The sequence below is a fragment of the Penicillium bovifimosum genome, assembly GCF_028826915.1.
Source record: "Penicillium bovifimosum strain IBT 22155 chromosome Unknown utg000005l_segment0_segment0, whole genome shotgun sequence".
NCBI lineage: Eukaryota > Fungi > Ascomycota > Eurotiomycetes > Eurotiales > Aspergillaceae > Penicillium > Penicillium bovifimosum.
This window is the reverse complement of record NW_026622714.1, coordinates 5,599,443-5,625,140: the sequence shown is the minus strand read 5'-3', so window position 1 is coordinate 5,625,140 and position 25,698 is coordinate 5,599,443. Positions and strand designations below refer to the sequence as shown.

At 51.5% G+C, this 25,698-nt stretch overlaps 12 protein-coding genes across 12 annotated transcripts; 6 read left to right on the top strand and 6 right to left on the bottom strand.

The window, feature by feature from the left end:
• Positions 1–98: 98 nt before the first annotated feature.
• N7515_007366 (uncharacterized protein) lies at positions 99–1,157 on the bottom strand (the record flags this gene model as incomplete). Its single annotated transcript, XM_056668110.1, has 1 exon — positions 99–1,157. The coding sequence occupies one exon, from the start codon at positions 1,155–1,157 to the stop codon at positions 99–101; it is 1,059 nt and encodes a 352-aa protein (XP_056521706.1).
• A 544-nt stretch (positions 1,158–1,701) lies between these two features.
• On the bottom strand, positions 1,702–2,321 carry N7515_007365 (uncharacterized protein). Its single transcript, XM_056668109.1, has 2 exons — positions 2,149–2,321; positions 1,702–2,080 (listed from the first exon to the last, which is right to left on the bottom strand). The coding sequence occupies exons 1-2, from the start codon at positions 2,310–2,312 to the stop codon at positions 1,999–2,001; spliced, it is 246 nt and encodes an 81-aa protein (XP_056521705.1). The 5' UTR covers positions 2,313–2,321; the 3' UTR covers positions 1,702–1,998.
• A 1,709-nt stretch (positions 2,322–4,030) lies between these two features.
• N7515_007364 (uncharacterized protein) lies at positions 4,031–5,605 on the bottom strand (the record flags this gene model as incomplete). The annotated part of the gene is made up of 2 exons (XM_056668108.1): positions 4,031–4,779; positions 4,837–5,605. 2 exons carry the CDS (start codon positions 5,603–5,605, stop codon positions 4,031–4,033), a joined length of 1,518 nt encoding a protein of 505 aa, XP_056521704.1.
• A 764-nt stretch (positions 5,606–6,369) lies between these two features.
• Positions 6,370–7,626, bottom strand: N7515_007363 (uncharacterized protein; the record flags this gene model as incomplete). The annotated part of the gene is made up of 1 exon (XM_056668107.1): positions 6,370–7,626. The coding sequence occupies one exon, from the start codon at positions 7,624–7,626 to the stop codon at positions 6,370–6,372; it is 1,257 nt and encodes a 418-aa protein (XP_056521703.1).
• A 2,759-nt stretch (positions 7,627–10,385) lies between these two features.
• N7515_007362 (uncharacterized protein) lies at positions 10,386–11,812 on the bottom strand (the record flags this gene model as incomplete). Its single annotated transcript, XM_056668106.1, has 2 exons — positions 10,386–11,070; positions 11,127–11,812. 2 exons carry the CDS (start codon positions 11,810–11,812, stop codon positions 10,386–10,388), a joined length of 1,371 nt encoding a protein of 456 aa, XP_056521702.1.
• Positions 11,813–11,984: 172 nt separating this feature from the next.
• Positions 11,985–12,593, top strand: N7515_007361 (uncharacterized protein; the record flags this gene model as incomplete). Its single annotated transcript, XM_056668105.1, has 1 exon — positions 11,985–12,593. One exon carries the CDS (start codon positions 11,985–11,987, stop codon positions 12,591–12,593), a length of 609 nt encoding a protein of 202 aa, XP_056521701.1.
• A 594-nt stretch (positions 12,594–13,187) lies between these two features.
• Positions 13,188–14,379, top strand: N7515_007360 (fatty acid alpha-hydroxylase; the record flags this gene model as incomplete). Its single annotated transcript, XM_056668104.1, has 2 exons — positions 13,188–14,173; positions 14,226–14,379. The coding sequence occupies 2 exons, from the start codon at positions 13,188–13,190 to the stop codon at positions 14,377–14,379; spliced, it is 1,140 nt and encodes a 379-aa protein (XP_056521700.1).
• A 994-nt stretch (positions 14,380–15,373) lies between these two features.
• Positions 15,374–17,167, top strand: N7515_007359 (putative RNA splicing factor (Pad-1); the record flags this gene model as incomplete). Its single annotated transcript, XM_056668103.1, has 4 exons — positions 15,374–15,951; positions 16,010–16,318; positions 16,381–16,854; positions 16,909–17,167. The coding sequence occupies 4 exons, from the start codon at positions 15,374–15,376 to the stop codon at positions 17,165–17,167; spliced, it is 1,620 nt and encodes a 539-aa protein (XP_056521699.1).
• A 653-nt stretch (positions 17,168–17,820) lies between these two features.
• ptcA (type 2C protein phosphatase PTC6) lies at positions 17,821–19,540 on the top strand (the record flags this gene model as incomplete). The annotated part of the gene is made up of 2 exons (XM_056668102.1): positions 17,821–17,881; positions 17,940–19,540. 2 exons carry the CDS (start codon positions 17,821–17,823, stop codon positions 19,538–19,540), a joined length of 1,662 nt encoding a protein of 553 aa, XP_056521698.1.
• Positions 19,541–20,278: 738 nt separating this feature from the next.
• Positions 20,279–21,329, top strand: N7515_007357 (CDP-diacylglycerol--inositol 3-phosphatidyltransferase; the record flags this gene model as incomplete). The annotated part of the gene is made up of 3 exons (XM_056668101.1): positions 20,279–20,459; positions 20,522–20,898; positions 20,961–21,329. The coding sequence occupies 3 exons, from the start codon at positions 20,279–20,281 to the stop codon at positions 21,327–21,329; spliced, it is 927 nt and encodes a 308-aa protein (XP_056521697.1).
• A 764-nt stretch (positions 21,330–22,093) lies between these two features.
• On the top strand, positions 22,094–23,510 carry leu2A (3-isopropylmalate dehydrogenase LEU2; the record flags this gene model as incomplete). Its single annotated transcript, XM_056668100.1, has 6 exons — positions 22,094–22,144; positions 22,201–22,221; positions 22,278–22,343; positions 22,398–22,493; positions 22,585–23,212; positions 23,278–23,510. The coding sequence occupies 6 exons, from the start codon at positions 22,094–22,096 to the stop codon at positions 23,508–23,510; spliced, it is 1,095 nt and encodes a 364-aa protein (XP_056521696.1).
• Positions 23,511–23,775: 265 nt separating this feature from the next.
• On the bottom strand, positions 23,776–25,174 carry N7515_007355 (anaphase promoting complex subunit DOC1; the record flags this gene model as incomplete). Its single annotated transcript, XM_056668099.1, has 2 exons — positions 23,776–24,593; positions 24,670–25,174. The coding sequence occupies 2 exons, from the start codon at positions 25,172–25,174 to the stop codon at positions 23,776–23,778; spliced, it is 1,323 nt and encodes a 440-aa protein (XP_056521695.1).
• Between the last annotated feature and the right edge of the window lie 524 nt (positions 25,175–25,698).

Below are 25,698 nucleotides of genomic sequence, written 5' to 3'. Positions count from 1 at the left end.
TTCTTTCTCCTGCGTCCTTCCTTCCCAGTCCTGTTTTTTTATGTACAGGAATTGATTAATCATTAATATCTGTCTAACTTCATCATCACAATTCTGACCTACATAAACACCATAAGAACCCCGAGACATATCAGACCGGTCATCCAACCAACCGAGACAAGGCGCAGACCAGAATTCGCTACCCACGTGACCAGCGGCTGACCAGGCTGTCGCAGACTCAGCTTTTCCGTGGAATTATCCCCGTCAAACACTCCCGAGAAGGTCAAGCGAAATTCAGTGGTCAATTGACGCTTCTCAATTGTCGTTTCTGACGATGCATTGCCCTTCCCCGATAGAGTCAAGTCGAACGTCGTATTCGTAAAGGAGCCATTCATAGCCAGTCGTTCGGGGGGAGTATCGAACATGTAATCATAATCATTCGTACATTGATACGATCCTGGAATTCTCAGAAGCAAGTCGGTTTCATGATCGAGTTTATCCGGCATTGTCGCGTTGAATCGTACCCTGCCCTGGTCATGGGGACCCGGGGCCTCAGATATAGCCATATTCATCACATCCATAGCCCCATACGATCGCGTATCAAAATCAAACCATCCATAGGTTGTCGTGATTCTGATCAGGTCCGGATAACTGGGACAAGCAATCCCGTCCTCATCCCACTGGATATAGCCATACGAGTCCCCGATTTCGTCCAATGGCTTGCTCGATTCCCATGCCTTGAATCCGATTATTATCGGGTTGGTTGGGCCAACAGGGTACGGTGCCTGCGGGCCAACCCAGACATACCCGAGCATCTGCATGGTATGCTCGGTGCCCCGCATGTTCCCGTAAGTACACATCTCATCCTCGGTGATGGTGTAGTGGAAGGAGGCTTCGCCCTTGAAGAATGACCCATCGTAGCTTGTGTCTTCGCCTGAGACACCGCCGGAGGTGTAGTTATCTGCATTGCGGGAGATCAGATCCCATTTCCAGACTGTTGGATGTCTTGGCGTGTGGCAGCTATCAGTGCTGCCGCTGCTGCTGCCACCACCACTATTGTCGCCTGTGTAGTAGTCGTCTGAATCTCCGCCTCCGCCACCCCGTCTTGCTTCGACACCTGATGCGTATGTGGAGACCAGGAAAAGGAGATATGGTAGAAATGGAATCCAAGAGTGCATGGCGATAAGTATCTTATTCTATACCTCGTCCTTTCTCCTCATGGTAGCCCTAGTGAATGTCGATTATGTCGTAACGAAATGGAGCACTGCAAAATCACAGGAACTAAAGAAAGTAGTAACTTGTGGAGAATCAGAAGTTAAGAACACTCTCCATTTCTTAAATCCCAGCGGAGAGATCGCTTGCTTACTGCCAAGTGCCAAGGCATTGGCGCGGCAAAATTGCTCGTGATCCTCGTATTCGCGGGATAAAGCCCCATGGCTTGTTCCTCTGACTACACCCTCAACAAATTGAGTACTGCAGGTAGAGCGTGCTTTACAGCTTGTCTAGGAATCAACTGATAATCCTGATTTGAGGAGAGGAAAAGGATTTTCTACACAAGTTGTCAAAAAAAAGAGAGAAGGGGGGGGGGGGGATTTCCCGGAGGGAGATTTTCATTAGAGAGGGGGATGTCGGTCCTGAAGGGGAGATGGTCCGAGGCCATCAAGGCGATGATTAGCTTCGCTTCGTACACTGGTGTATACGAACTGTAGCCGGTCTTCAATTAAAACGGCCGAGAATTGGGCACGGCAGGAGATGAAATACTCTTTCCATGACCAGGCCCTCTAGTGGACCAACAGGAACCATTGTTTGTATGTCTCTTCCCTGTACGTGAACATTTCTTTACTTTGGACTGGCGATCATGATATACCGTCTTCTTTAGATTATGTCGTCTGCGCCGGAAAGACAGGTCTTGATTCGGGAAGCGAAAGCAATTCGAGGGACATTCGTCCAGATGTGTTGCGATACCGATGATATTCTCCGTTGCTTGGATATACTCAGAATCATGGCAGTCATGATCGCTCAGGATTGCGGGATCGATAGCTTCATTGCCTGGAAGGTCTTCAGTCCTAATGTTATTTCCAGAACCGACAGCTTGAGGGTGCTAACCAGCAATAACGGCAGGATCTAAGTCGCATGATCCAAAACCGGATGCTCAGCACCCAGACAAACACCGGGTATTGTAGCACAATCGATATATTTGGTGCTCCGTAGGTCTTGCAATTGCAAAAGGTCTTCAGAGTCGAAAGTCTGAGCGTGAGGACTGGTGAAGGTAGTACGGCCCAAATCCTCCGGCTCGTGGCGAGTGGTTTGAGCATCCGAATGTAGGCCGTCATCCAAGCAAACTTCCAACGGCGGGCGGGCAGGAAGGGAATGCCGGCCAGGTTTGTGAGAATGACATTTTGATTCTTAGAGACGAAGTTGATAGGATTGGAGGGAGGCGGGGTGGGAGTCATCGAGACAGGACTTGGGTGCGGCAAATATCGAAAGAATCTCGCAGAGACTGGGCTTTGTCCTGGAAAGGATTCCATGGCCGAAAGGATTCCAGGCGAGAATTAGCGTTTGACATATTGTGTGGAAGAGACAGCCGAGAAAGTCTTCGAGATGTGGTGTTTGTGGGTACTCATAAAATAGGGAAACTGGCAGAGAACAGAGAACAGAGAACTGGGGATGGGAGATGGGGGATAGGGGATGGGGGACAGGGTGCAGGGGAGGGGAGAATTCGAAGCGGTTCTGAATTACAAGTTTGCCATTTGGGCGGAATTGTAGTCTCTTTATAGACGACGGTCGCCCGTGAGGCGGAATCTGCCCTCTACCCAGCGCAGAAGATCCCGACCAGCTCCTGCAATCCAGGACACTTCATCCAAGCCGCAGGACCACACCAGTTTCACAACCACGGGTTGTAGTTCACCGGCAACATTTACCACTACCCTCGCTGATGACCTTTGCGACGTATGCCCACACTAGTCGTCAGCCCGTTCTCCATTCGGTAGGTGATGGTACGATCGTGGCATGGTTCTCGCGGTTGCAGTGCAGCATTGGCCGCATGATGCAGCCATCGACCGAGGTCAGGTGAGTGTGCGGTATTTCCGCTATTGGCTCGCATTACCGTGGTATGCTTTCGAGGTTCACGGATTGGGTGCGGAGAGACCGGGGAGGCCGACGATGACGACAGATGGGAGGTCGAGGCACTTGCGAGAAAGCGGCCGAGAGTAGATCTGCGACACCAAGGGCTGTGCAATGTAACCTCAGGTAGGAGCCTGAAATGGGGCGAATGAAGCGGAGCATGTAGCAACGAGAAGACTCGGCAACAAGGGGTTCACCGGAATAACAGACACTCAACGGAAAGGCCTCACCAGCAGAAAGCAGGCGATCTAGATAGGATTGTAGACTTCTTTGGAAAATGGAGTATTGACACAATCATGCGATGCAGTGGATGGCTGGATCACCCCAGTGTTTCTGCTCCTGAGCGACTGGATAGCATTGCAGCCTACGCAGGTCAGAACGACCAGGGAGTCGGATCGAGCGGCATCTCCGGTAAAAATGAAAGGGGCAGTGCGTCGTGCTGAAAGCAAATGTGCAGTAGTCGGCGGGGGCCAGAGTAAAAGAAAGGGGGCGGCGATGAGTGCAAGATAGAGAGGCAGAATAATGGAAAAGTGAGAGAAAGGGAGGAGGAGCAGCGAAGACGGGTCTTTTATGTCGGCGGCATGAAGGTAGGTTACGTGACGGCGTATTGGGGCGCTAAACCAGAAAAGGCAAAACTAACCGCATACAGTAATTCACAGGTCCGCCGTTTACACGGGAGATGCCGGCCATCTTGGTCAGGTCTGGTTATGTATCTGATTTGACTCGCTTATGATCAGGACACATTCGACCGCTGGAGCCAAACAACCTCTAGAGCTCAGAACTGGAGCTAATCATTAGGGTTTCGTTGACCCTTTCAAATGTCAAAGTCAGGACATGGTAGTCTTTATCATCGACGTGTAATTGAGCCCAATGGCTTTCTATATGCATGCATTGTAGCAGGAATGTAGATCGTACATAGACCAAAGAATCAGCCTGAGCCTGCCGCACTCCAATCCCTCCGAGCAGCAGTGAACAACAGCCGTCCAAGTTCGTCATGTGATGTAGAACGGGTGACTCGGTTTTTCGTCGGTGCCGAAGGATAATACACAGCCGTGACTCTCGCAAAGGAAATATCAACCATGTGTTTCTTGCGCGGGTGATCTGCCCAGGCCGTCCATTTGGAGGGTCGGGTGGGGTCTTTGTAATCTGGGGCTATCCCAAGTAGGCCGCGGTCATCCCAGATGAATTTCTCGACGCATTCCAATGCAGGCATGATTCTGCGTCTCACACCGCAGCCGGTGTGAGCTTCGTCGATTGGATAATCGGGGAATTGTTTCATGGAAGCGATGATGGCGGCAATATCAGTTGGTGGACCTGAAGGCTGGTCGTTCCTGGCTTCGCCAACTGTGTGATCGCCTTCTGGATTCAAGTCAAAATCGGGGTCTATCAAAGTCGATCCTAAGAAGATGGTTTTGGCGCGCATCGAGAAGAATCGGATCATCTGACCCAATTGGAAGAGGTCGCATTGACTGGCATTATTGAAGCCACCTCGACATTGGAATCGGCGGGATTGAAGGAGCGTGTGTGCAGATGCGGTAAAAGCCGCGCCCAAAGTTCGGTTGTTTGCGGCAGATCTGGCGTTGTCGGGGTCTTCCAGGCCTCCGTAAACTCGGAGGAAATGGGCCTGTAGGTCGGTGATCGTGTTCAAAACGCATTGGCGTCGATAATAGATTTCCTCTGGGGTTACAATTTAGCTGAGAGGTACTGAGCAGTGCTCACTTTGTTGAGACTCACCTTCTAAACCATCCGGTAGATGTTTCCAGCGCAAATTCTCTTCTTCGGGGTCTTCCAACCCATTGGCCCATAATCTGGAGCCTGCAACCAGCAAGACATGGGTCATGATTCTCCTGAGTCTTGAGTCATCGAGGAAGGCGGCTATAAAGATGATCTGCCGGGTCCGATCTTCCTTCAATCCCAATAATGCAGGCGTGACCCTGGACAGAAGCGCAACCTTCGTCTTGCCATACATATATCCGACTCTCTGCAGAACTTTCCGGATAATGCTGGTGGAACTGAAGGAGTCCGCCAGGTCGATCATTCTGGCAACAAGTGATGTAGACTGGACCCTGAGCTCATTCTCAAAAACAGTTCTTTCTGTCTCATCCAAAGACTCAAAACATAATATTTTCAGGAACAACTCGATGGCATCTTCTCCACAGAGGCTTGTGGACCGGATCTCGGGAAGCTTGACCGTTGGTAGGGCATGCTGTGAAGCCAAGTCTGCCGTCTGGGATTCATTCCATGCTTGCTTCTGAGCGCTGAATTGCCTCCCTTCGGAGAACTTAGTGGGATCCAACAAGGCTTGGAAGTAAGGACTGTTGGAGGTAAGGCACTTGCTTGCCACCTGCCATTTGCGCTTGCTGTTTGACAATGAAGATGTACCAGGAGCAATGTACTCAAGAATTAGGTCACCGCTCACCGAAATAATTGTGATTGGCGGGTGTTCAATATGTTCTTCATCGAGCTTTCGAGCAAGAGGCTCAGTTTGGTGGCCTGGGTTCATGACTGTTGAAGTGTCCACTGTCCGAGTCTTCCTGGCCTGAATGAAATATGAATTATGACGTGAAACGGTGAGACTGCTGACTGTGGTCGGTAAAGCATTGGAAATGTAATAATCAAATGAATTGGAGTCAAGATCCTCTGCCTCATACCGTCATCACGAGTCCTTTCAATCTTGGCAGATATTCATGTTGGATGTGTGATTTGGTGGCTGTAGTCGATGTTGCTATTTGTTTGCCAAGCAAAGTTTTCAAACGGCATAAAATGGTTGAAAATAGCACTCGAGGGGAAGATAGAGAATTTGATCATATGGCTTGAAATGCTTCGACTGTTGAATGTTGATATCCATATCCACCTGAGGCATTCAATGGTGACTAATCAACACGTGCCGGGCACTCCCGTCCAATGGAAGGAATCAAGCTTCCAGCCCGACATTTCAAGCCAAAATCCTCTTCTTCCACGGCATTTGATCTCTTAGTAGGGCTGCTGGGCCCAGTTGCGTCCTCACTACATAATGAGTTTACTGAGCTTGAAAAGTCGGCCAGTCACCGGTTATCCAGTTCATTGATACGTGTATCAAGAGTCAAGGCACAACTCTGTGCGAGATCCTGCCGACATACAAATTTTCAGCAACATACATGTACGGGTCGCAAAAAGGTAATACAAGAAAGGCGCACGGCAGATTAAAGGCAATTTCCAACATAAGATCATAAAGCCCGCCAATGATGAATGGGCGAGCATGCAAGATACCAAGCGCTATGTGTGACATTATACAAGAAGGACCACTGGAATATGCATGATATTGGGACCGGCGGATGATTCTTTTGCAGAACCGTTGGCTTCACGCTCTTTTCGGTTTTGTTCCCGAAGGGCCACCGCTTGCCCCATGATATGGTATATGTATTGCGCTGATTCTGGAGTCTCGGGCTCGGTGTCAGATGGTGCACTGCCATCAGGCTTGAAGGTAGGATCAAACACAAAGCCGGCGCCAAGAGCAGGTGGTACAAGAGAGAATACACCGAGTGACTTTCGGTGCTCGGTGACGTAGGTCAAGGCAGCGAGTCTGCTGCTGTCTATACCCTGTTGGGCATCCCCTTTAGCATTCGCTGATGACAGCTCAAATATATCATTTCCTCGGTAGTTCACAAAGAAGGGGTCGCTCGTTAAGAACCCGATGACAAATTCGGAGTTGGCACATGCGGCAACTATCGTACTTTGGCGGAACTGGGGGGTAAACGCGGTTTCAAGGGCGCTGGGTAGACAGAGTGCAACGCTGCGGGCCAGTAGAGGTGGAGGTGGGACACCGTTATCTGCCTGGATTTGTGCATGCGAAAGCACAGACTCGGTTGTAACGGAGATGGTTGATGATTTTCGAAGCGCCGATCCTGTGTTATTCGGACTGAATTCTTTCCACCCGTTGGTTGTTTCCCCAATTGGCACAGTGACTTCCACCTCCTCCCCAGACGAGTAGTTGTTTGTCTCTGCGGATATTTCGGTTTGGATGGTCTTCGCGGTTGTCGCAACTGCCTCACGAGCTGCCAGTTTCAAGGTTGGTATCAACACATCGTTTTCCTGCTGGTCCAGTGGGGCCGCAGGGGCCCAAGAGGTGGCCAGATTAGCCCACGTCGCTGTCCTCAATGGACCCCCCGTATATGATTTCTTGATCAAGTCTACCAAGGCCTGCCTTGTTTCCAACGCCGCATCCGCTCTACCCATGAAATTAATCATCGGGTTCAAGATCCTGCTTCCCTCCCAAAGTAGAAATGCATGTTTCCTGGACAAGTACTGGAGCTGCTCGATCGTGTCGTGGGACCAGTCATCGATGACAATCGCTGGAATTTGTAGTATGGCGATATAGGGGCCGATCTCTGCGGCCTGCCGTAGAAGTGAAGCGGAGTCAATATGATTGACGGAGGCGTACGCGACCACAGGTTGCCCATACGGGAGGGTCTTCTTGTTTGCGGCCAGTGTCTGCAGGTAGGCCAGGATGGGATTCTCGGGGGACCAATCCCCTGCTGTCGACATCGTGGGCCGAGGAAGGGGTGTCAAGAGTGGAGGGGATTATAATGGAGAGGAGAAGCACAAGAAAGAGGAATGAGAAGACAGAGAAGGTGTTTGAGAAATTGGGACAGGAGAGGGGTGGAAAACTCCACTACTAACTAGTGTGATGTCTAATCCCTGCCTCGAACTTGAATTGACTAGAGGCCGATAAATAACCCCCATCAACACTTCCGCTCCGACAACGTAAATCGTTCCGGCAATAGCCCCGCGTGCCGTGTTGGGAGTCGGGACTAAAACTCTCAGTGGAGACTTACACCGATAACCGGATACAGGGATTGTCCTACCCTCAAAGTTGGGTATTGTTATCACAATGGTGGCCTTTCAACGGGTCATTTTCCTCTGCTCGCGGGTTTCATTTCAGCCCCAGATGGCCCCAGAGGGGATTTGCTGCCAATGTCAGGCGGTGTTTTTTGTGGGGCCCATCCCCATTGATGGAGTCAAGTTGTCAACTCTCAAGATGGGTCTGACTGCGGAGTGCGGACCCTCGAGTGCCATGTACAATCATGTTATGTTGTTCAATAAACAGAACCATGAACGAGGAGACGGCCTGGGAAAGAAAGGCCTTTAGAAACACTGAAGAGGGACTTTTCATCCAACAGCGACAATAATAACAGTTTTCGGCTGTTTGGCTATTTACCAATGTGACCTGATATGTCTAGCCTGTCTGGGTTAGTGCATATATCTATTCCTAGATAGGGGATAGTAGCGCGTCTAACCATACTGGGCTAGCGTCGATGATCTCCGCACTGTGGTACATGGATGAATGCTCAGGTGTCCCTTGTACTTCGTACAATATGCGACGTTACAGGACTTGTTATATATGAGCAAGTTATTAACGCTTGTGGCCCACTCATGGGGAGCGTATCGTTGGTATGCGTCGTTTTCCCGCAGAACATGAGTACCCACAACAAGGGCCGAGCTATCGACAAGCTAGTTTGGGACTGGTTTCTAGAGCTTTCATCGTTTTCCCTTGACAAATTGTGATCTTTTAGCAATTTGAATATTCTACGAGCGTGTCAAAAGTGCTAGGGGATGGCGTGATGAACTGACCACTGACACCAGCCCCGCCACCACCAGCATTTGGTGTAGACCGTCCGCAGGGCCAGATAGCCGAGGAGGCGTTGGACACTCCAGCGGAATCCCATGAATGGCCAATTGATCATGTTACGTGTCCATCAGGTGCTGATGCGAGAAGGTGAGTCGTTGGAACTGAGGCTAACAAAAGCAAGCACTTCTAGTTTATCATCCTTGTGACTGTCATTCTACGATCCTAGGTTCAGGTTCCACTCATCATGATTCGTATAAACCTCTGCACCTGGGACATGTTGGCGCCGGAGCCGAAACTGGGACATAGATAAACGCACCAGTTCGCGACTCTAAACGTATTGCGCAGATATGTACTGATGCTAGAGTCAGGTTGATTCATCTATCTCCTTATTTGCCGGACCTCAGCCCACTTTTTTTAACATCTGCTGCGCCTTCCATGTCGCCTAACCCATGACATCGCAGTGCCTCTTGATCTCCGGTCAAGCCTGCGAGATGACTTCGTTTTCGTTTTGACGACACATCACATATGCCTTTATTCTTATTCTATCTGCGCCACTTCGATGTGATAATTTGGACTTCTGCTATCATACGAGTGCGGTGACGTACCATGTTGGTCGTCCGTTGTTCACTCCACCTGAACAGCCTGGACGGTGCGGCGGTGCCTATGGCTATACTGCATGGATAGGTACGCACAGATGTGTCTCTGTAGATTAAGGTAGGTAAGTAAGGCCCCAACGGATGGTGATGATAACGTTTGCCATAGTTCCTCATATCTGTATGGAGGCTCCAGCAACCGTCAACATCGCCAACAGACAACCATGGTTGATGCACCTGTCAAAGCTCCAAGGAAATGGCTCTACTGTACTCCGTAAGGTACATCATTGATTGTCAAGGGGAATGTGATAATTTAAATTATCATAATTCAACATGTGATCACAAGCCTCGATATCGGTCTCTCACATGGGAAACAAACGTCCCTTATTCGTTGGGACGCGAAGCGTCGCCTTACTTACGGCCAAAACGACCCCGGAAATAATTCTGGCAGAATTATTTCCCTCTTATTGCTTGTCGTAGTAATGGTTGCCTATTCCGGAGTTGCAGTACCTATTTATGGATGGTTTGCCCTTTCCGGTCCTACTTTTACCCTACCGCTTTCTCCCTATGGAAGTAAGCAGTTCGACTTTCCGCCTGCTTTTTACGGGATAGTCGAACCCCTCAGGGGCGCTTACCTCAGCATGCTCAGACCAAACATTATTATTGGCTGGGTCCTGTGTAGTCACATGACATACCTAACCAAGTTAGGTTTTGAGCTGAACCCAACTTGGTTAGGCCGGTCATGTGAGCATTACCCAGCGAATCATGTTTCGTCTGAGCATGCTGAGGTAACAGGGCGCGGGGAGACCACGTGTCCGTGGAGGACGCAACACCGCCATCGAGGGTTTAGGGGTAAGCCCTAAACCCTCACCCTAAAGGCCGAAACTTATTTCCAGGCCAAACAACGCCCTGGCCAGGATCCCATCGCCTTCCACAATTACCTTCAGTCTATCGAATCCCAGATAGAGATATCGGAAGAACAGCGGGTAACTGGGTTCTTCGCGAAACTTATCGAGCCCTTACGAAAAGAATTGAAGTTTGTCCTTCAGGACAGATTCCCCAGCAATTGAGATGACCGCCTCTTAGCCGCGATCCTTACTCTTCCCACCGCCGGCGGGCAAAACGGCAAGCACGGGACTCTCCCCGTTCTGGATCGCCACCATGGCCGGGTGTTGCATGCCGCGGAATCGGACCTCGGGGTCGCCCATCATAGCCTGCAACTGTGGCTCCAGGGGAGTATTGCGCAAGTCCCACCGACGCAGCATGCGGCTCTCCTCAGCCTCCTTCTGCCAGGGAGATAGCTCGGTCCGGCGGTAGGGGTTGAGCGACTCGGCCTTGGTGAAGTGAAAACCCAAAAAGCGATGCCAATCCGTACTGCAGATACGGAAGAAGTGCCGTTTGTCGGCCGTGGTGCCGGGCTGCTCGGTGATGAGACGTCTATAGACGATGCCAGCGACGTGGAAGGAATGAGCGGCTTGTAAATCGGCGATGTGGCCGCTCCATTCCTCAGCCCCCATCTCACGGTCGTCGAAGTCATCGTCCAGCACCTCGGCCCCGGACTCCTCCTGGATGTTGTGTGTGAACTGGTGCGTGGATCCCAGGAATCGTCGACTGAGGCCGATCGCAATGTCGCGGTAGGCGACCAGATTCAGCTCGGCGTGGAGGATGCCCTTCGTCTCCTCCTTGAGGGTTTCGCGCAAGCGCTCAGAAGACCACGGTTTATCAGAATGGGGGTCGGGGGGCCACATGTACGCCTCGCGTTTGCGTCTGTTGTCGCGGTTAGCCCTGGATCGCAAACAATTCACCCTCACGACTGCACTTACACTTCATGGTCAACCGGTTGCTCCCTCTCATGGCGCTGATACAGCTCCAAGGCGTGGACAAAAGGCAACACCAACCACAGATACCACACCACCAACTCACCGATCTCCCGTGGTGGGTAGCGGTGAATGATTTTGGCGTCGTTGGTGGCATGGAAGCCCTTGTGGTAGGCGGTGGCCATAGCCACCAGGCCATCCTCAATGAAGATATTGCGAACGCCGCCAGCGTCGGTGTTGCGGTGCCGAATGGACAGCAGTTCAGGGGCACGAGCGGGCTGGCCGCTGCAGATGTGTACCAGCACTGACAGCTTGCGGCGGAAGGCGACTAACCGTTTCATGTAACAGTCGATCTTGGCCATCCGCGGTTTCCCACGGAAGAACTCCCGCTCAACGTCAGGGTTGTTGGCGATCTGGTCAAACATCCACTGCTCTCCAACGACAGGCCACGGCGTTCGGGGGTCCTGGAGAAAGCCCCAGCCGGCACCAACGTTGGTGGGATCGTCATACAGAAAGTCCCATGGAATCTGGGGGACCTCGGTCTTGTGGGCAAGCATGAGGTCATCCTTCAAGATCTGTCTGGCGTCATTCACCAAGACATGCACAAATCCGGTGAATTGGCCCAAGGTGAAGGTCAGCTTCTTGTAACACAACAGTGGGATGAAACCAACTCCTGGCTCCGTTATGTGCATGTGTTGGTGAATGACGCAAGACAGATATTGAAGGATGACCTCATGCTTGCCCACAAGACGGAAGTCCCCCAGATCCCATGGGATTTTCTGTATCGACCCCACCAATGTTGGTGCCGGCTGGAGCTTTCTCCAGGACACCAGAACGCCGTGGCCCGTCGACGGAGAGCAGTGGATGCTGAACCAGATCGCCACTAACCCCGACGTCGACCGGGAGTTCTTCCGGCAGGGGAAACCGCGGGTGGCCAAGATCGACTATTACATGAAACGGGTAGTCGCCTTCCGCCGCAAGCTGTCCGTGCTGGTTCACATCTGCAGCGGCCAGCCCGCTCGTGCCCCTGAACTGCTGTCCATCCGGCACCGCAACACCGACGCTGGCGGCGTTCGCAATATCTTCATTGAGGATGGCCTGGTGGCCATCGCCACCGCCTACCACAAGGGCTTCCATGCCACCCACGACGCCAAAATCATTCACCGCTACCTACCACGGGAGATCGGTGATCAACTCGATACAGGATCTTATCGCTGGCATTTCGGCCACACACGCAAAGACTTCGATCTCCTTACCCCTCACCAATTCGCGAAAGCCCTCAAGAATGAAGCCCATGTTTTCGCACTGATGGTTTGGGACAAGAATGAGGAGGCCCATGACACCCTTAACGATGAAATCCATCCCCCTGACGACCCGACAAACCTCGAACCAACTCAAGATAACACTTCCGATCCCACGACCAAATTTCCTGAATTCGCCGCATATCCGAAAGCCTTAGAGACGTACGCTTGATCCGGACTGTTATCTGCATCATCTGACGGAGATGAGAATGACCTTATTTAACCCTACGGGCCTACCCTACGCATTTCGTCGATCGAACATTTGTTTACGCCCAGAAACATGCCAATTTCTCACGATCAGAAGTTCAGAAGTTCAGAAGTTCAGAACGCAGTATGTAGAAATACTATGTAGCTTGTTGAAGCATAAAATGGGGTGATCTGATTGGTCAATCCAGAAAGGTCAGGCAGTAGCAGGAAAATCAACCTTGGATATTCAGGCAGGTGGGGGTGCGGTGATCCAAGGGCACATTGCGAATACTAGTAGCACCTTAAATTTACACTCACAATCTCTTTCGACATAGGGCTAGAACTTATGTACAAGGACCATTAAATGTCCAAAGTGGATCCCACCATTAACTAGTGCGTACTTTTCTTCTGCTGGACCAATGGATAGCCGCACTCGAAATTTTGCCGGAGCGGGCGGATCCCTGGTTGAGATTTGGTGTCACGCCACGCCTCCTGAACAATCTTTATTATTGTTGCACCTTTCGCGTTTTTCCCTCCCTTGTCGACTATTTTCTGAGCTCTCAATCTTTCTTCCGCCATCATGCCTGGGAGGGATATGCCAACGCTTACCTCGGTCGAGGTTCATTCTCACAACACCGCAAAGTCATGTTACGTTACCTTGGGCTCCAAAGTGTACGATGTCACTGAGTTTCTCGATGCTCATCCCGGTGGTGGCGATTTGATCCTGGAGTATGCCGGCCAGGATGTGACAGATATCCTGAAGGACGAGATCTCCCACGAACACAGCGACGCTGCCTACGAAATCTTGGACGACTACCACATTGGCTTTGTCTCCGATGTCTCTACACCTGCGAAAACCACCACCACCAAGACGACCATCATCGAAACTGTCACCGAAACTCAGTCCGGCCCTGTCTATGCAACTACCGGAATGTCTCGTGAGGAGGACCTGTCAATAGACACGGACCCCCTTCAAGACTACAAGACACACAAGTTTTTGGACTTGAATAAGCCGCTTTTGATGCAACTGTGGAACAGTAACTTCTCGAAGGAGTTCTACTTGGAGCAGATCCATCGGCCTCGTCATTACCGAGGAGGAGAGTCTGCCCCTCTGTTCGGCAATTTCCTCGAGCCTCTGAGCAAGACCGCGTGGTACGTCGTGCCGATGATCTGGTTGCCGCCTGTTGCCTATGGAATATGGCTTGGAGCTGCCGGTCTCAGTAGTCCAATTGCTGCTGCATCTTACTTCCTCGGTGGCGTGGCGCTCTGGACTCTGATCGAGTATGTGATGCACCGGTGCCTTTTCCACATCGATCACTGGCTTCCGGACAACCGCGTCGGCCTGACACTCCATTTCCTACTCCACGGTATCCACCATTATCTACCAATGGACAAATATCGACTTGTCATGCCACCGACATTGTTTGTGGTCCTAGCTACCCCTTTCTGGAAGCTGGCTCATGCAGTCTTCTTCTACAACTGGTATGCGGCTCTGTCGGTGTTCTGTGGAGGCGTCTTTGGATATATCTGCTATGATCTCACCCACTATTTCCTGCACCACCGCAAGTAAGTCTTACACCACCTTTTATGTAATGAATCACCGCTGACAGACTTTTAGTCTCCCTTCGTACTACAAGGGTCTGAAGAAGTACCACCTCCAGCACCATTTCGCTGACTTCGAGAACGGATTTGGCGTCACTAGTCCTTTCTGGGATCGCGTCTTTGGCACCGAGTTGGTGGTCCCAACGCCAAAGGGTGCGAAGGCCCAGTAAGCAGTTCAAATCCAAGCATTTCAATAATAGAGGGCTACCAGCGGTCCTTATGTCACGATTTCACGCGGAGTACGACCGAGCTGCTGCTACTCGGTACTTCCAATGTACATTGGTCAAAGCGGAGTTTATGGTTGGTTCGGATCTCCTTCTTGTGCACTTGGCTTCGCCATGTCAGCTCTTGTGATAAAGCAGGACACAAGGTCGAGTTGATTCATATTCATACATTCGAGTATCACTTATCAGTGTATATGACAGTTAATGTAATTTAAGGAAATAATAAATGTTTAGTTATATGACTTTTATCACTACGTTGAACTTTCTCACACTGGGTGCGTCCAGCATGCTACCTAGGTACAGAGGTGTGTTCCTCTATATAGTCTAGGTCCCGGTAACCGAGCTGTGGTGGAGTTGAAGAGAACTTGGAACATTGGAAGCAACGACCATGTGGGCTACGCGAGATCTCAAGGTCCCAACGAGGGATCTCCTTCAAGAATGATGAATCAACTCACAAATGGTATTCCATTTCCATTTAGCCCTAGACCCTAGTAGATGGACGTGGTGCCTCCCCATAGCTACGGGTAGTAATATTCTAGGACTAGTAGCGTCTCTCACTTACCGCCTTCCTTTTAGTTACGGCATTTTCCTCTCACCGCCTTTGCTTTGACCCAGGCCTCACGTGCCGCTTGCCACTTGCAATTTCTGCCACTCCCCGACACCGCCTTCAGGTCTCTTGAAAGTTGAACCTCAAACTTAACAGAGTCAAAATTAAACTAGGTATCACACCGTCAACCGTGCGCTTCAAGTTGAGTACCTTTTCCCTGCGAGTATCAACGAAACAATCGGAACGTGAAAACAGAATCGAGGGATAGGTTATAAAATCCCTGCTACTTCAACAGCCCGCTCTGCGTCCACTTTCGCTATCCGTCTCTCCTCCACTTCCGCCACTCCGAACGTCGAGATTTCTATTCCAACCAACGACAGCTGCCTTCCAACAATGTCCGCACTTGACGTAGAGGCTCTCCTTGAGTCTACCGCGGCTGCTCCCGCCGTTGCGCCCGCCGCCCCGGAAGGACGTGACCGTTCCCGCGACAGACGCCGCCGTAGCGAACGCAGCCGTGATCGCCGGCCTGATCGAGACACTGACGGCGATGATGCAATGAAAAGCGACTCTGCTAGTGCTAACGGAAGCCTTAGAAGCCGAAAGAGAAGCAGGAGCCGCGAGTCCGAGCGGCGCCGCCCTCGCCGCGACGGCTACCGCTCAAGTGGTGACTTCTATCGTGGTGGAGGTCGTGCTCATTCCCGCTCCCGTTCGCCCTATGGTGATCGCCATTACAGGCCAAACCGCCGTGACCGCGACGAAGAAAGGCGCCCCCGCCGTGACGATGCCCGCCGTGGGTCCCCCGCTCGCAAGTCCCCTGAACTCACCGAAGATGAACGTGACAAGCGTACCATCTTTGTGCAGCAACTGGCTGCTCGTCTGCGCACCAAGGATCTGATAGCCTTCTTTGAAAAGGTCGGCCCCGTCAAGGAGGCTCAAATCGTTAAGGATCGCGTTAGCGGACGCAATAAAGGGTACGTAATCAACTTTCATCTCGTTACTTTATACAAGCACTTGCTAATGTCTATACAGTGTTGGTTATGTCGAGTTCAAATCGGAGGAGTCCGTGACAGCCGCTATTCAACTCACCGGCCAGAGACTGTTAGGAATCCCGATCATCGCGCAACTGACCGAGGCGGAGAAGAACAGACAAGCTCGCAATCCCGCGGCTACTTCAGGCAGTCATCACACCGCGCCATTTCACAGACTCTATGTGGGTAATGTTCATTTCAGTATCACCGAATCTGATCTCAATAATGTCTTCGAACCGTTCGGTGAGCTCGAGTTCGTTCAGTTGCAAAAGGACGAAACCGGTCGAAGCAAGGGTTATGCCTTTGTCCAGTAAGTTTTTCCCTATATGGTCAAATTCCTTTGTTGATTACTTCGATTATTAACGTTACTAGATTTGCCAATCCCGAGCAGGCTCGTGATGCGTTGGAAAAGATGAACGGATTTGAACTTGCTGGACGAGCTATTCGCGTTGGTCTCGGCAATGATAAGTTCACCCCTGACTCGAACGGCAATCGTCCGTCAGGTTCATCTACAAACCAGCAATTCCAGGGATCTTCATTCTCCGGCCAGGGTGGCCGAGGCGTTCAAGCCGGAGGCTCCAATGCCTTTGACCGTGCTAGCGGCAGGGAATCCCAGAAGGGTGCCGGTGCTAGCGCCCTCGATGACACGGATGTTGCCGGTGTGAACTTCAACAACTATTCTAGAGATGCATTGATGAGGAAGCTTGCACGAACAGATGAACCCCAGCCTTCCGTCGACGACCAACAGAAATTCCTCCGACCGAAGACTGAAACTAAGCCGCTCCCTGTCAATGTTAACATGGCTAGTCGGTGCGTTCTGCTCCGCAATATGTTTGACCCTGCCGAGTAAGTTTCCCTTGTGTCCTTACTACTAGAAATGAATACTGACGCAGCTTGCAGAGAGACCGGCGAAAATTGGATCAAGGTCCTGGAGGAGGACGTTCGCCGCGAGTGTGAGGACAAATACGGCCGCGTTGTTCACATTTCTCTAGATGCCACTTCCCAGGGAGATATCTACCTGAAGTTCGACCGCGTTCAAGGTGGTGAGAACGCCATCAAGGGCCTCAACGGTCGATTCTTCGGTGGCAGACAGATTACTGCCCAACCCGTTGTGGATGCTGTATACAGCACTCTTTTCTCCCGGACCAAGGCTATCTAAATGCTCATCCCTGGGCAGATCCATTGATTGATCTCTAACCTGGCACATTCTACGAAGCAGATCCCCCCTGGTCTCTTGCTTGGGCTCCCTGGATGGGTTTGCTGTTCGGTAGGTGCCACTCTCTCAGCATTGTTTTTCTTGTGTTTGTACCACTCCTGTGGACGTTTCTGCCGCGATGATCGTTTTTTTTAGCAGGTTACAGCATATGGCTGCCTTTTCGTATAGTTTCACTGGAGGTCGGCAGATATTTCCACAGCATCATTTTCCAACTCAATTGAAATTCAGATATTTCACACTTGCTTCTAGGTTGTAGTAGTTACATGTAGCCCAACCAGAGTCGAGTGAAATGGATTGTCTCTTTTTGTAAGGACAGATGCTTTAACGTGGGTCTTCGACATTCAATGGAACAAAATGTATAAGATAAATACATCCAATGTGAATGGATTAACCATCACCATCGATGTACACAGTAATAAAGACATACTGCACAGTATAATAGCGGATCCTGCACTAACAAGAGCTATCGGAAAGAATGTGCCGGTCCAGGTGTTCTTTATCTGCCGACGCTCGGGCCATATCTATTCTCCCCACGCCTTGTTTCAACAGTCTCAAGGATCTTCCAACCCTCTACGTCCCTGTAATTCGATGGGCCAATGACTCTCCTTTCAGCGAGGCGAGTAACAGGCCGGGTCTGGGCCTCGGCCGACAGTTACAGTAGGTGCTCTCCGGGCTCTATGAAGATCTTTGAACAACCATAGCTGACGCAATCCAGGCTTCGCTCTCCGTTCAGCGCGATGCTACAGTACTGACCCTGTTGCGCCCAGTCAGACAACCTTCAGGAAGCAGCCACAGTTTCGCGATTACTTTGTGACCCATTTACCCTCGTCCTCGCTTCATCCGGACCCCCGTGGTCCGTCCTCGTCCTTTCATAAACTTCCTCGCTCCGCCTCTATACCTCACAGCGGAGAAACCTCACAATCGCCAACTTCCTTCCAGGCCTTAATAGACCGTGAGACAACGGTCGTTCGGATTCCCCTGCGCAACGCAAAGCATCATTTTGGCGCCGTCACCGCCCGCGGAACCCGCCCTTCAAACGAAGATACATACCAAGCTGGCGTCATCGACATCCCCGCCTTTGCAAAACGACCTCCGGCCTCGCTGACGATCAAGCGATCTAAGAAACAAAATATTACCGACCCTCGGGAGTCGCGCGGTGCAGAAACAGCTACTGGAGACCCCCAAGTCTTTTATTTCGGGGTGTTTGATGGCCATGGCGGAACCGAGTGTAGTTCGTTCTTGAGGGACTATCTGCACGAGTATATTCAGAATGCGGCGTTTGATATCGAGCTTCAGTCCAGCCTACGACGCGGTGCTAAAGAACTACCCACCACCAGCGAATTGCCTGTGATGCAAGAGGGCGACCGACGTCGAATGGGGGACCTTGAGAAACACCTTGTCCAGACCTGGAGACGGGTAGTTGGTGGCTATTTCAAGAGATTCCAACCGCCCCATTTTACCTATCATGGTACTGAGTCCACCGTGCCAAGCATCACCGATCACATCTCCATCGAGGAAGTCGTGGAGTACGCCTTCCTGCGCGCGGATCTAGACTTTGTCAATGCACAAGCCGCCAAGCGAGACGATGATCTAGCTCAAGCTGAGAGGCCTCTGAACGAAGATGAAATATTTCACAGACCCAGCATGACCCGGTCGCCCCAAATTGGTGGACGCGCCCGCTTCAAGGGCGGCAGTACCGGGAGTGTCGCCATGATTTCGACCCCAACTCCAACCCCCTTCTGGCATCCTATTGCGCCATCGACGCTCCTAGTCGCCCACGTAGGCGATACCCGAATCCTCCTCTGCTCAACAGAGACAGGCCAAGCCATCCCCGTTACATCGAACCACCACCCCTCCTCGCCAATCGAGGCCAGCCGACTCCGGCGGTATGCCGCAACCTTCGTGACGGACTCGTTTGGCGAAGAGCGCATGAGCGGGCTAGCGAACACACGCTCCTTCGGTGACGTCCAGTCCAAGCGCATCGGGGTTTCTGCCGAGCCGGAGCTCAATCGGATAGAACTTGGCCCCGCCGAGTTCTCCTTTTTGGTTATGGTGTCCGATGGCATCAGCGGCACACTGCTCGACCAGGAGATTGTTGATATCGTCAAGGAAGCCAAGACTCCGGATCAGGGTGCGCACGATGTGGTCAATTTCTCGACTGAGGTCACCAATGAGGGTGACAATGCTACCTGCCTGGTAATTCGACTAGGCGGTTGGGAGCGTCGTCAAGAAGGCGGCGTTGGTAGCATGGGTACCAAGGAGTCTCGCGAGTGGCGTCGACAGGATGCTACTGATCCGCGCAGGTCACGGACGTGAATAGTTTTCTTGTATATTTGGGCTTTATTCAGTACATATCTTTTGCCCCAGTGTATCAAATATAATCAAGTGTCCACAGGCACTATTTCGCATCGAATGTTTGTTTATGATACGTCATCTAGAGAGACTGCTTCACTTGTAGTTGATACTACACAGTAACTACTTACGGGCTTTTCTTGATGAGATCAGATACTCCGCCACATCTTATGTCTTGTAAGTCCAAAATGTATGCCCTAGTTAGTTAACTGTTAAACAATATCGTCAGATTAAAAGAACGAGGTGGATTCCCGCGTGGGGAAAGCTTCCAAGGCCCAAGGTTCCGAGTAATCCGCGTGTCAGGGACTGTGGACTCCATATCAGGACACATTCCACTCTTCTTTTTCTCTCTCATATCCCCCATCCCTTCTTCTAACCCTCTTGTTTCGGACTTCCTAAGTGTGTGCGACAAACAAGAGAGAAAAAAAAGACGCGCTTATCACTTCCTTATCAGCCGGCCTTACCATTTCTCCCTGAACAGTTCTCCTATCCTTATCCCGAGGGAATTCCATCGTTATTCTTATCTTCCATCTGACACGGTATATTCCTCCTCCCCCTCTTTGCTGCTGCATATAAGACACCCCAATGCTGACAGTTGGTGCCTAGTAACCTGTGAACCTTCGGCTGTTTTCATTATCCCCGTGCACCGAGGTACACAAGCTCGAACCCCGTTCCCCGAATCACATCCCTTCACACATCACAATGAGCGCAAGAACCCGACGACAAAAGGCTGCTCTCGCTGCCGAGGAGAGTGAAGATTCACCTAGCGGCAATGGCTCTGTGTCAACACCTTCAAAGCGCACCCCCTCCAAAAAGAGAGCTAGGTCCGCTGCCCGGGAAGAGAGCAAGGAGAACATCTTCCTGTTCACCCCGAACCTTATCGGTAGGATAGCTCGATGATCCAGCTTTAAATTTCACGTGGAGTGGGAACTAATATCACCATAGGGTACTCCCGAGTCGTGCTGACCTTCGCTTCCCTATACTACATGCCCCTCCATCCCCGTACCTGCTCCTTCCTCTACACAGTATCCTGTTTGCTGGATGCGCTGGACGGGTATGCAGCTCGATATTTCAACCAATCTACCACCTTCGGCGCAGTGCTGGACATGGTGACGGATCGTTGTACAACCGCGTGTCTTCTCGTCTTCCTGAGCTCCGCCTGGCCCCGGTGGGCGATTGTCTTCCAAGCTTTGATCTGCCTGGATATGGCCAGTCACTATATGCATATGTACGCCACTCTGAGCATGGGCGGATCCAGCCAGAGCCACAAGAAGGTCGACCCGAGCCGTAGCTGGATCATGTACCAGTACTACACCAGCAAGGTAAGAAATCGCCGCCGCGGACTACTTTCGTGTCTCCAAGCTTACCCAGAGTCTCTTGTTAGGTCGTTCTCTTCATCTGCTGCGCCCTCAACGAGGCCTTCTTCATTGGCCTGTACCTTCTGTCGTTCAGCTCGCCAACGCTGTCCCCTTCACTCCTGCAGCCCGTCTCCGATTCCCAGCTCTCCTCCGCCCAGCCCGGAAACCCCGCGCACCCCGAGCCAGCCAGCCTCTTCGCTAGCCCCTGGAGCGCCGGTGCCCTCGAGATGGCCCGCGCCAACAAGCTCGAGAGCACCTGGCCGTGGATCATCACGGGCATCTCCTTCCCCGTCATGGCATTCAAACAATTTGTCAACATCGTGCAAATGGTGAACGCCAGCAAGTGGCTCGCGGAGGGAGATCGCGCGGCGCGCCGCGCTAACCGCAAGAAGTAAAGGGCGGCTGTTACGCTAAAAGCTACATGGTGGCTATAGCCTATAATGTCTGTTTCCTTCCTACTTGTCATGCATGTCTTTGGAGCTAGGGTCTGTGTTTTCAGGGATCTCCAAGGAGACAGCCTTACGCGCTGTCCCTTCCTCGGGGAATGATAGTTGGGATCCTATTCATAAACGTCTTGGGGCAGGAATGGCTTTTGGTGACCAGGCATGGTCCGGATTCTGGGGCCCTGTATAGTACACACGCGGGTTGTGTTTGTTTTCTTCGTTTGCCATTTCTTCTCTCCCACCATTCTTTGCTTTCTTCTTCCTCTTTACCTTTTCTTCTTCTCTTTGCTTTCCAGGCTGTGGACACACCCTGGTCCTTCAATCTTGACCTTTTTTTAGTCATTGCCTCTACCGGATTATCATTGTTAATGCCATTACACATCATTTAATGCATTGTTTCTGTTTATCTTGTTCCCGAACTACCCGTGGAGAGCCAGGTCTACTACCCAGCCACCATAAGTCTTCAAATCGGTCCTACACGTTTCGCGTATAGAAGGAGAAGCAATTGGCTTTGAGGAGTATCAGGATCCCTTCATAGACAAACTTGTACACAGTATTGATCAGGACCGCGCATAACCGATGGAGGATTGGATTTTATGTCAGCGCCGATTTCGGAGTTGGCGGGGTCGAACTCGCCCACCCAACGGTTTTATAAGTTTGGAAGCTCTCCTGAACAATTGAGTCAATCTATTTCTGTTACATTAGATTTCTACATAATGGCTTCCTACAATATCGTTGTCTTTGGTGGTGATCACTGTGGTCCCGAGGTATGTTGCTGCTAGCTCCTAACGGAGATGAGAATGTGGAACTGACATGAGTATAGGTGACCGCCGAGGGTGTCAAGGTACATTGCAAGCTAGACACGCCGTAAACCTGCGATACTAATATGAATTGCCCTAGATCCTCCGCGTCATTGAGAAAGCCCGTGGTATTACTTTCAACCTGCAAGACCATCTGCTCGGCGGCGTGCGTACACACTCGTTGTAACCTACCGCAAGCAACAAAGGCTAACAATTACAGGCTTCCATCGATGCCACCGGCTCACCTTTGACCGACGAGGCTCTCAACGCCGCCAAGAACGCCGACGCCGTTCTCCTCGGTGCCATTGGAGGTCCGGTATGTCTACCCTCACTCGAAAAAACACTCCTCACCAACCCTCACAACAATCCCCACGAAAAACAAACCTACTTACACACAATGGAAACAGAAATGGGGCACCGGCGCCGTGCGCCCGGAACAGGGTATCCTGAAGCTTCGCAAGGAGATGGGCACATTCGGCAACCTGCGTCCGTGCAACTTCGCCGCCCCCTCGCTGGTCGAGAGCTCGCCATTGAAGGCGGATGTCTGCCGCGGCGTCGACTTCAACATCATCCGTGAACTGACCGGCGGTATCTACTTCGGCGACCGCAAGGAAGACGACGGGTCCGGATATGCCATGGATACCGAGCCCTACTCGCGTCACGAGATCGAGCGCATCATTCGTCTTGCCGCCAACCTCGCCCTGCAGCACAACCCGCCCCTGCCTGTGTGGAGCTTGGATAAGGCTAATGTGCTCGCTACTAGCCGTCTGTGGCGTAAGGTCGTTACGGAGATTATGGAGAAGGAGTACCCCCAGGTCTCGATTGGTCACCATCTTATTGATTCGGCTGCTATGCTCATGATCAAGGATCCGCGCAAGCTGAACGGTATCGTTGTTACTAGCAATCTGTTCGGTGATATCATTAGCGACGAGGCTAGTGTTATCCCCGGTTCTCTGGGTCTGCTTCCCAGTGCTAGTTTGAGTGGTATTCCTGATGGCAAGAGCCGTGTTAACGGTATCTACGAGCCTATTCACGGTATGTGTTCTGGTTTTTTGACTACTGTTTTATGTCCGTTCTTGGTAAGCTAATTGATGGCTCAGGTTCCGCTCCCGATATTGCTGGCAAGGGCATTGTCAACCCCGTCGCCACTATCCTGTCCGTCGCCATGATGATGCAGTACTCTTTCAACATGATCGACGTGGCTCGCTTGATCGAGAAGGCCGTCAGCAACGTCATCGAGGCTGGTGTCCGCACTGGCGACATTGGTGGCACAGCCAAGACCACTGAGGTTGGCGATGCCGTTGCCGCCGAGCTGGAGAAGCTGCTTAAGTAGATACCAGCAATTCCTTCAAAATGTTCTTATACGAGATATGACAAGCATAGAAAACCCAAAAATTGGATACCCTTAAGATGCTAAACACGTTTCATTGGTACAGAAGAATGCCTGCATAATGATATTCAACATTCACCGGCCCAAACCCATGCAATCAATTGGAACTGGGTATCTTGAAGACATCGTAACTCCATAATGAAACCTCCCCCCAGTGGCTTTCCGCCATCAACGCCTGTAACTTATGTTCGCTTTTGAATTCGAGACCTTATCGAATCACTGGCTCGCCCATCCAATCCGGTTCATCCAGACCAGTACTAGTAAGCCCCTTATCAACCTCCTCACTCGCCGCACGCCCACGAAGATCATGAAGCCCACGCAGCGAAGAAGGCCGACGCCTCGCATCAGCCGAAGCCGACGGAGCAGCCGCCATCCGACGGCGAGAATCATCACAAGCAAAGACCTGGAACCCACGAACATGGGTATCCTTTCCATTCTGATGGTTCTCCATAATGCGCATCTGGATAACCATAGCCTTAAGCACATTCCCCGAATACGGGTCATCCTCATCCACCTCGCTACTGGCGTCTTCAACATCGTACAACGGATCGCACTCATCGTCGTGTTCATGATCAGGGTCATCACAGTTCCGATAAACGATTGTCCGTCGACGCGAGCTCGTCGAGCGTCCTCTCGTCTTCCCGGCATCATTGCGCACCCAGCCTCCATTTCGTCCGCCGACACCTTGTAGCGGCACATCGACCCAGCCGCGTGGTCCCTCGCCTTCCCAGGCTGCGAACTCGACGAGGTCGTTGCCGCCCATGCCTGCTGCGAAGATCATCTTTGTCGGCGTGTAGCTTTCGTCTAGTTCGAAATCGAGGTAGACTCGGATGCGCACGACGGCGACTAATTTGAAAAAGTGGAGGGTGAGCGTGTGCGGTTGGGGTCCGTCGGATTGCCAGTATTGTGCTGGGGAGGGGTTGCGGAGAGCCTCGACGCCGCAGCCTGGTTTGGAGGTTGAGACAGTCCAGGATGCAAGTGAGGAGATTTCGCGCAAGTTGGGCGGCAGGGGAGATGGTGATTTTTCTGTAAAAAGGCCATTAGCCCACTGTTACATTTCGAAAATCATAATCGTGGATGAGCGTAGAATGAAATCAGTTACCTTGATCGCGCATTTCCTCGTCGACGTCTCCATCTTCGTCTTCTTGCTCGAACTGATCTTCGACTTCTTGTTCCAATTCCTCGTCTTCAAGATCAGAGTCATCATCATCAAATTGATCTTCCTCAACCTGATCCTCTCCAAAGGAATCGTCCTGGTCCAGGTACCCGCCATCCTCATCGAGCTCTTGCATGGCGTGGCCGCGCGGATCGTAATCATCGTCAAAATCGTCGGAACTCATCATTGGCGGCGCTTGCGGCGCTTGCTGGTCTGCTCTCGGTCTACCAAATATCATGAACGGATTTATTGATGCCGCTGGATGACCCGCTTGTGCGACTGGATCGGGCGTGAAAGCATTTGGACCGGTGGAGGGGTGGTGATGGGTTGGGTTGGTGGGAGTGTGACGAGTTGGCGGGGTCTGGAATTGTGCGCGGAGGTCGCGGGGCCCGTTGATGTCTTCATTAGATATATAATCGCGCGGATTTGGTTGTCGACGCAGGTGAGGCATTGTTTGTCCCAGAAGTGTAGGGGTTGATGTTTACGCGCTTGATGGGAAGCTTCATTTCCTCTTGCGGTTAGCGCCAAATTGAAGCTATCAACCCTCGATAAGGCTACTCCGTACGTCAACTCCATGTAGATGAACTACCTTCTTGACTGCGTACAATCTATTTGAATGCTTCCTTGACACACATCCACATCATGCCCACTCCAAAACCTTTGAACAGCTGACCAATACTGCTCATCTAAGGCTGTATGGAATTATGGATGTCTCTCATTTAACTGCTACAGAGCTCTTTCACCTGCAAAACGCGAAGTGATTGTAGCAATGCGTTCCTAGTTGAGAAGGAGACGAAGCCAGCCAGACATGCACTGCAAACCTGGCAAACTTCGCAGCCTTGTTAAGTGAAGTTTTGGCGAAGCAGTTATATGCAATCTCCACATTCGGGCTAGAACGTTCAATCAGACCACCTGTGCCCACAGCCATCTTCGCCCCGCCATGTGAAGCGCTCGAGGCCCTTTTCTAGGCGCAAT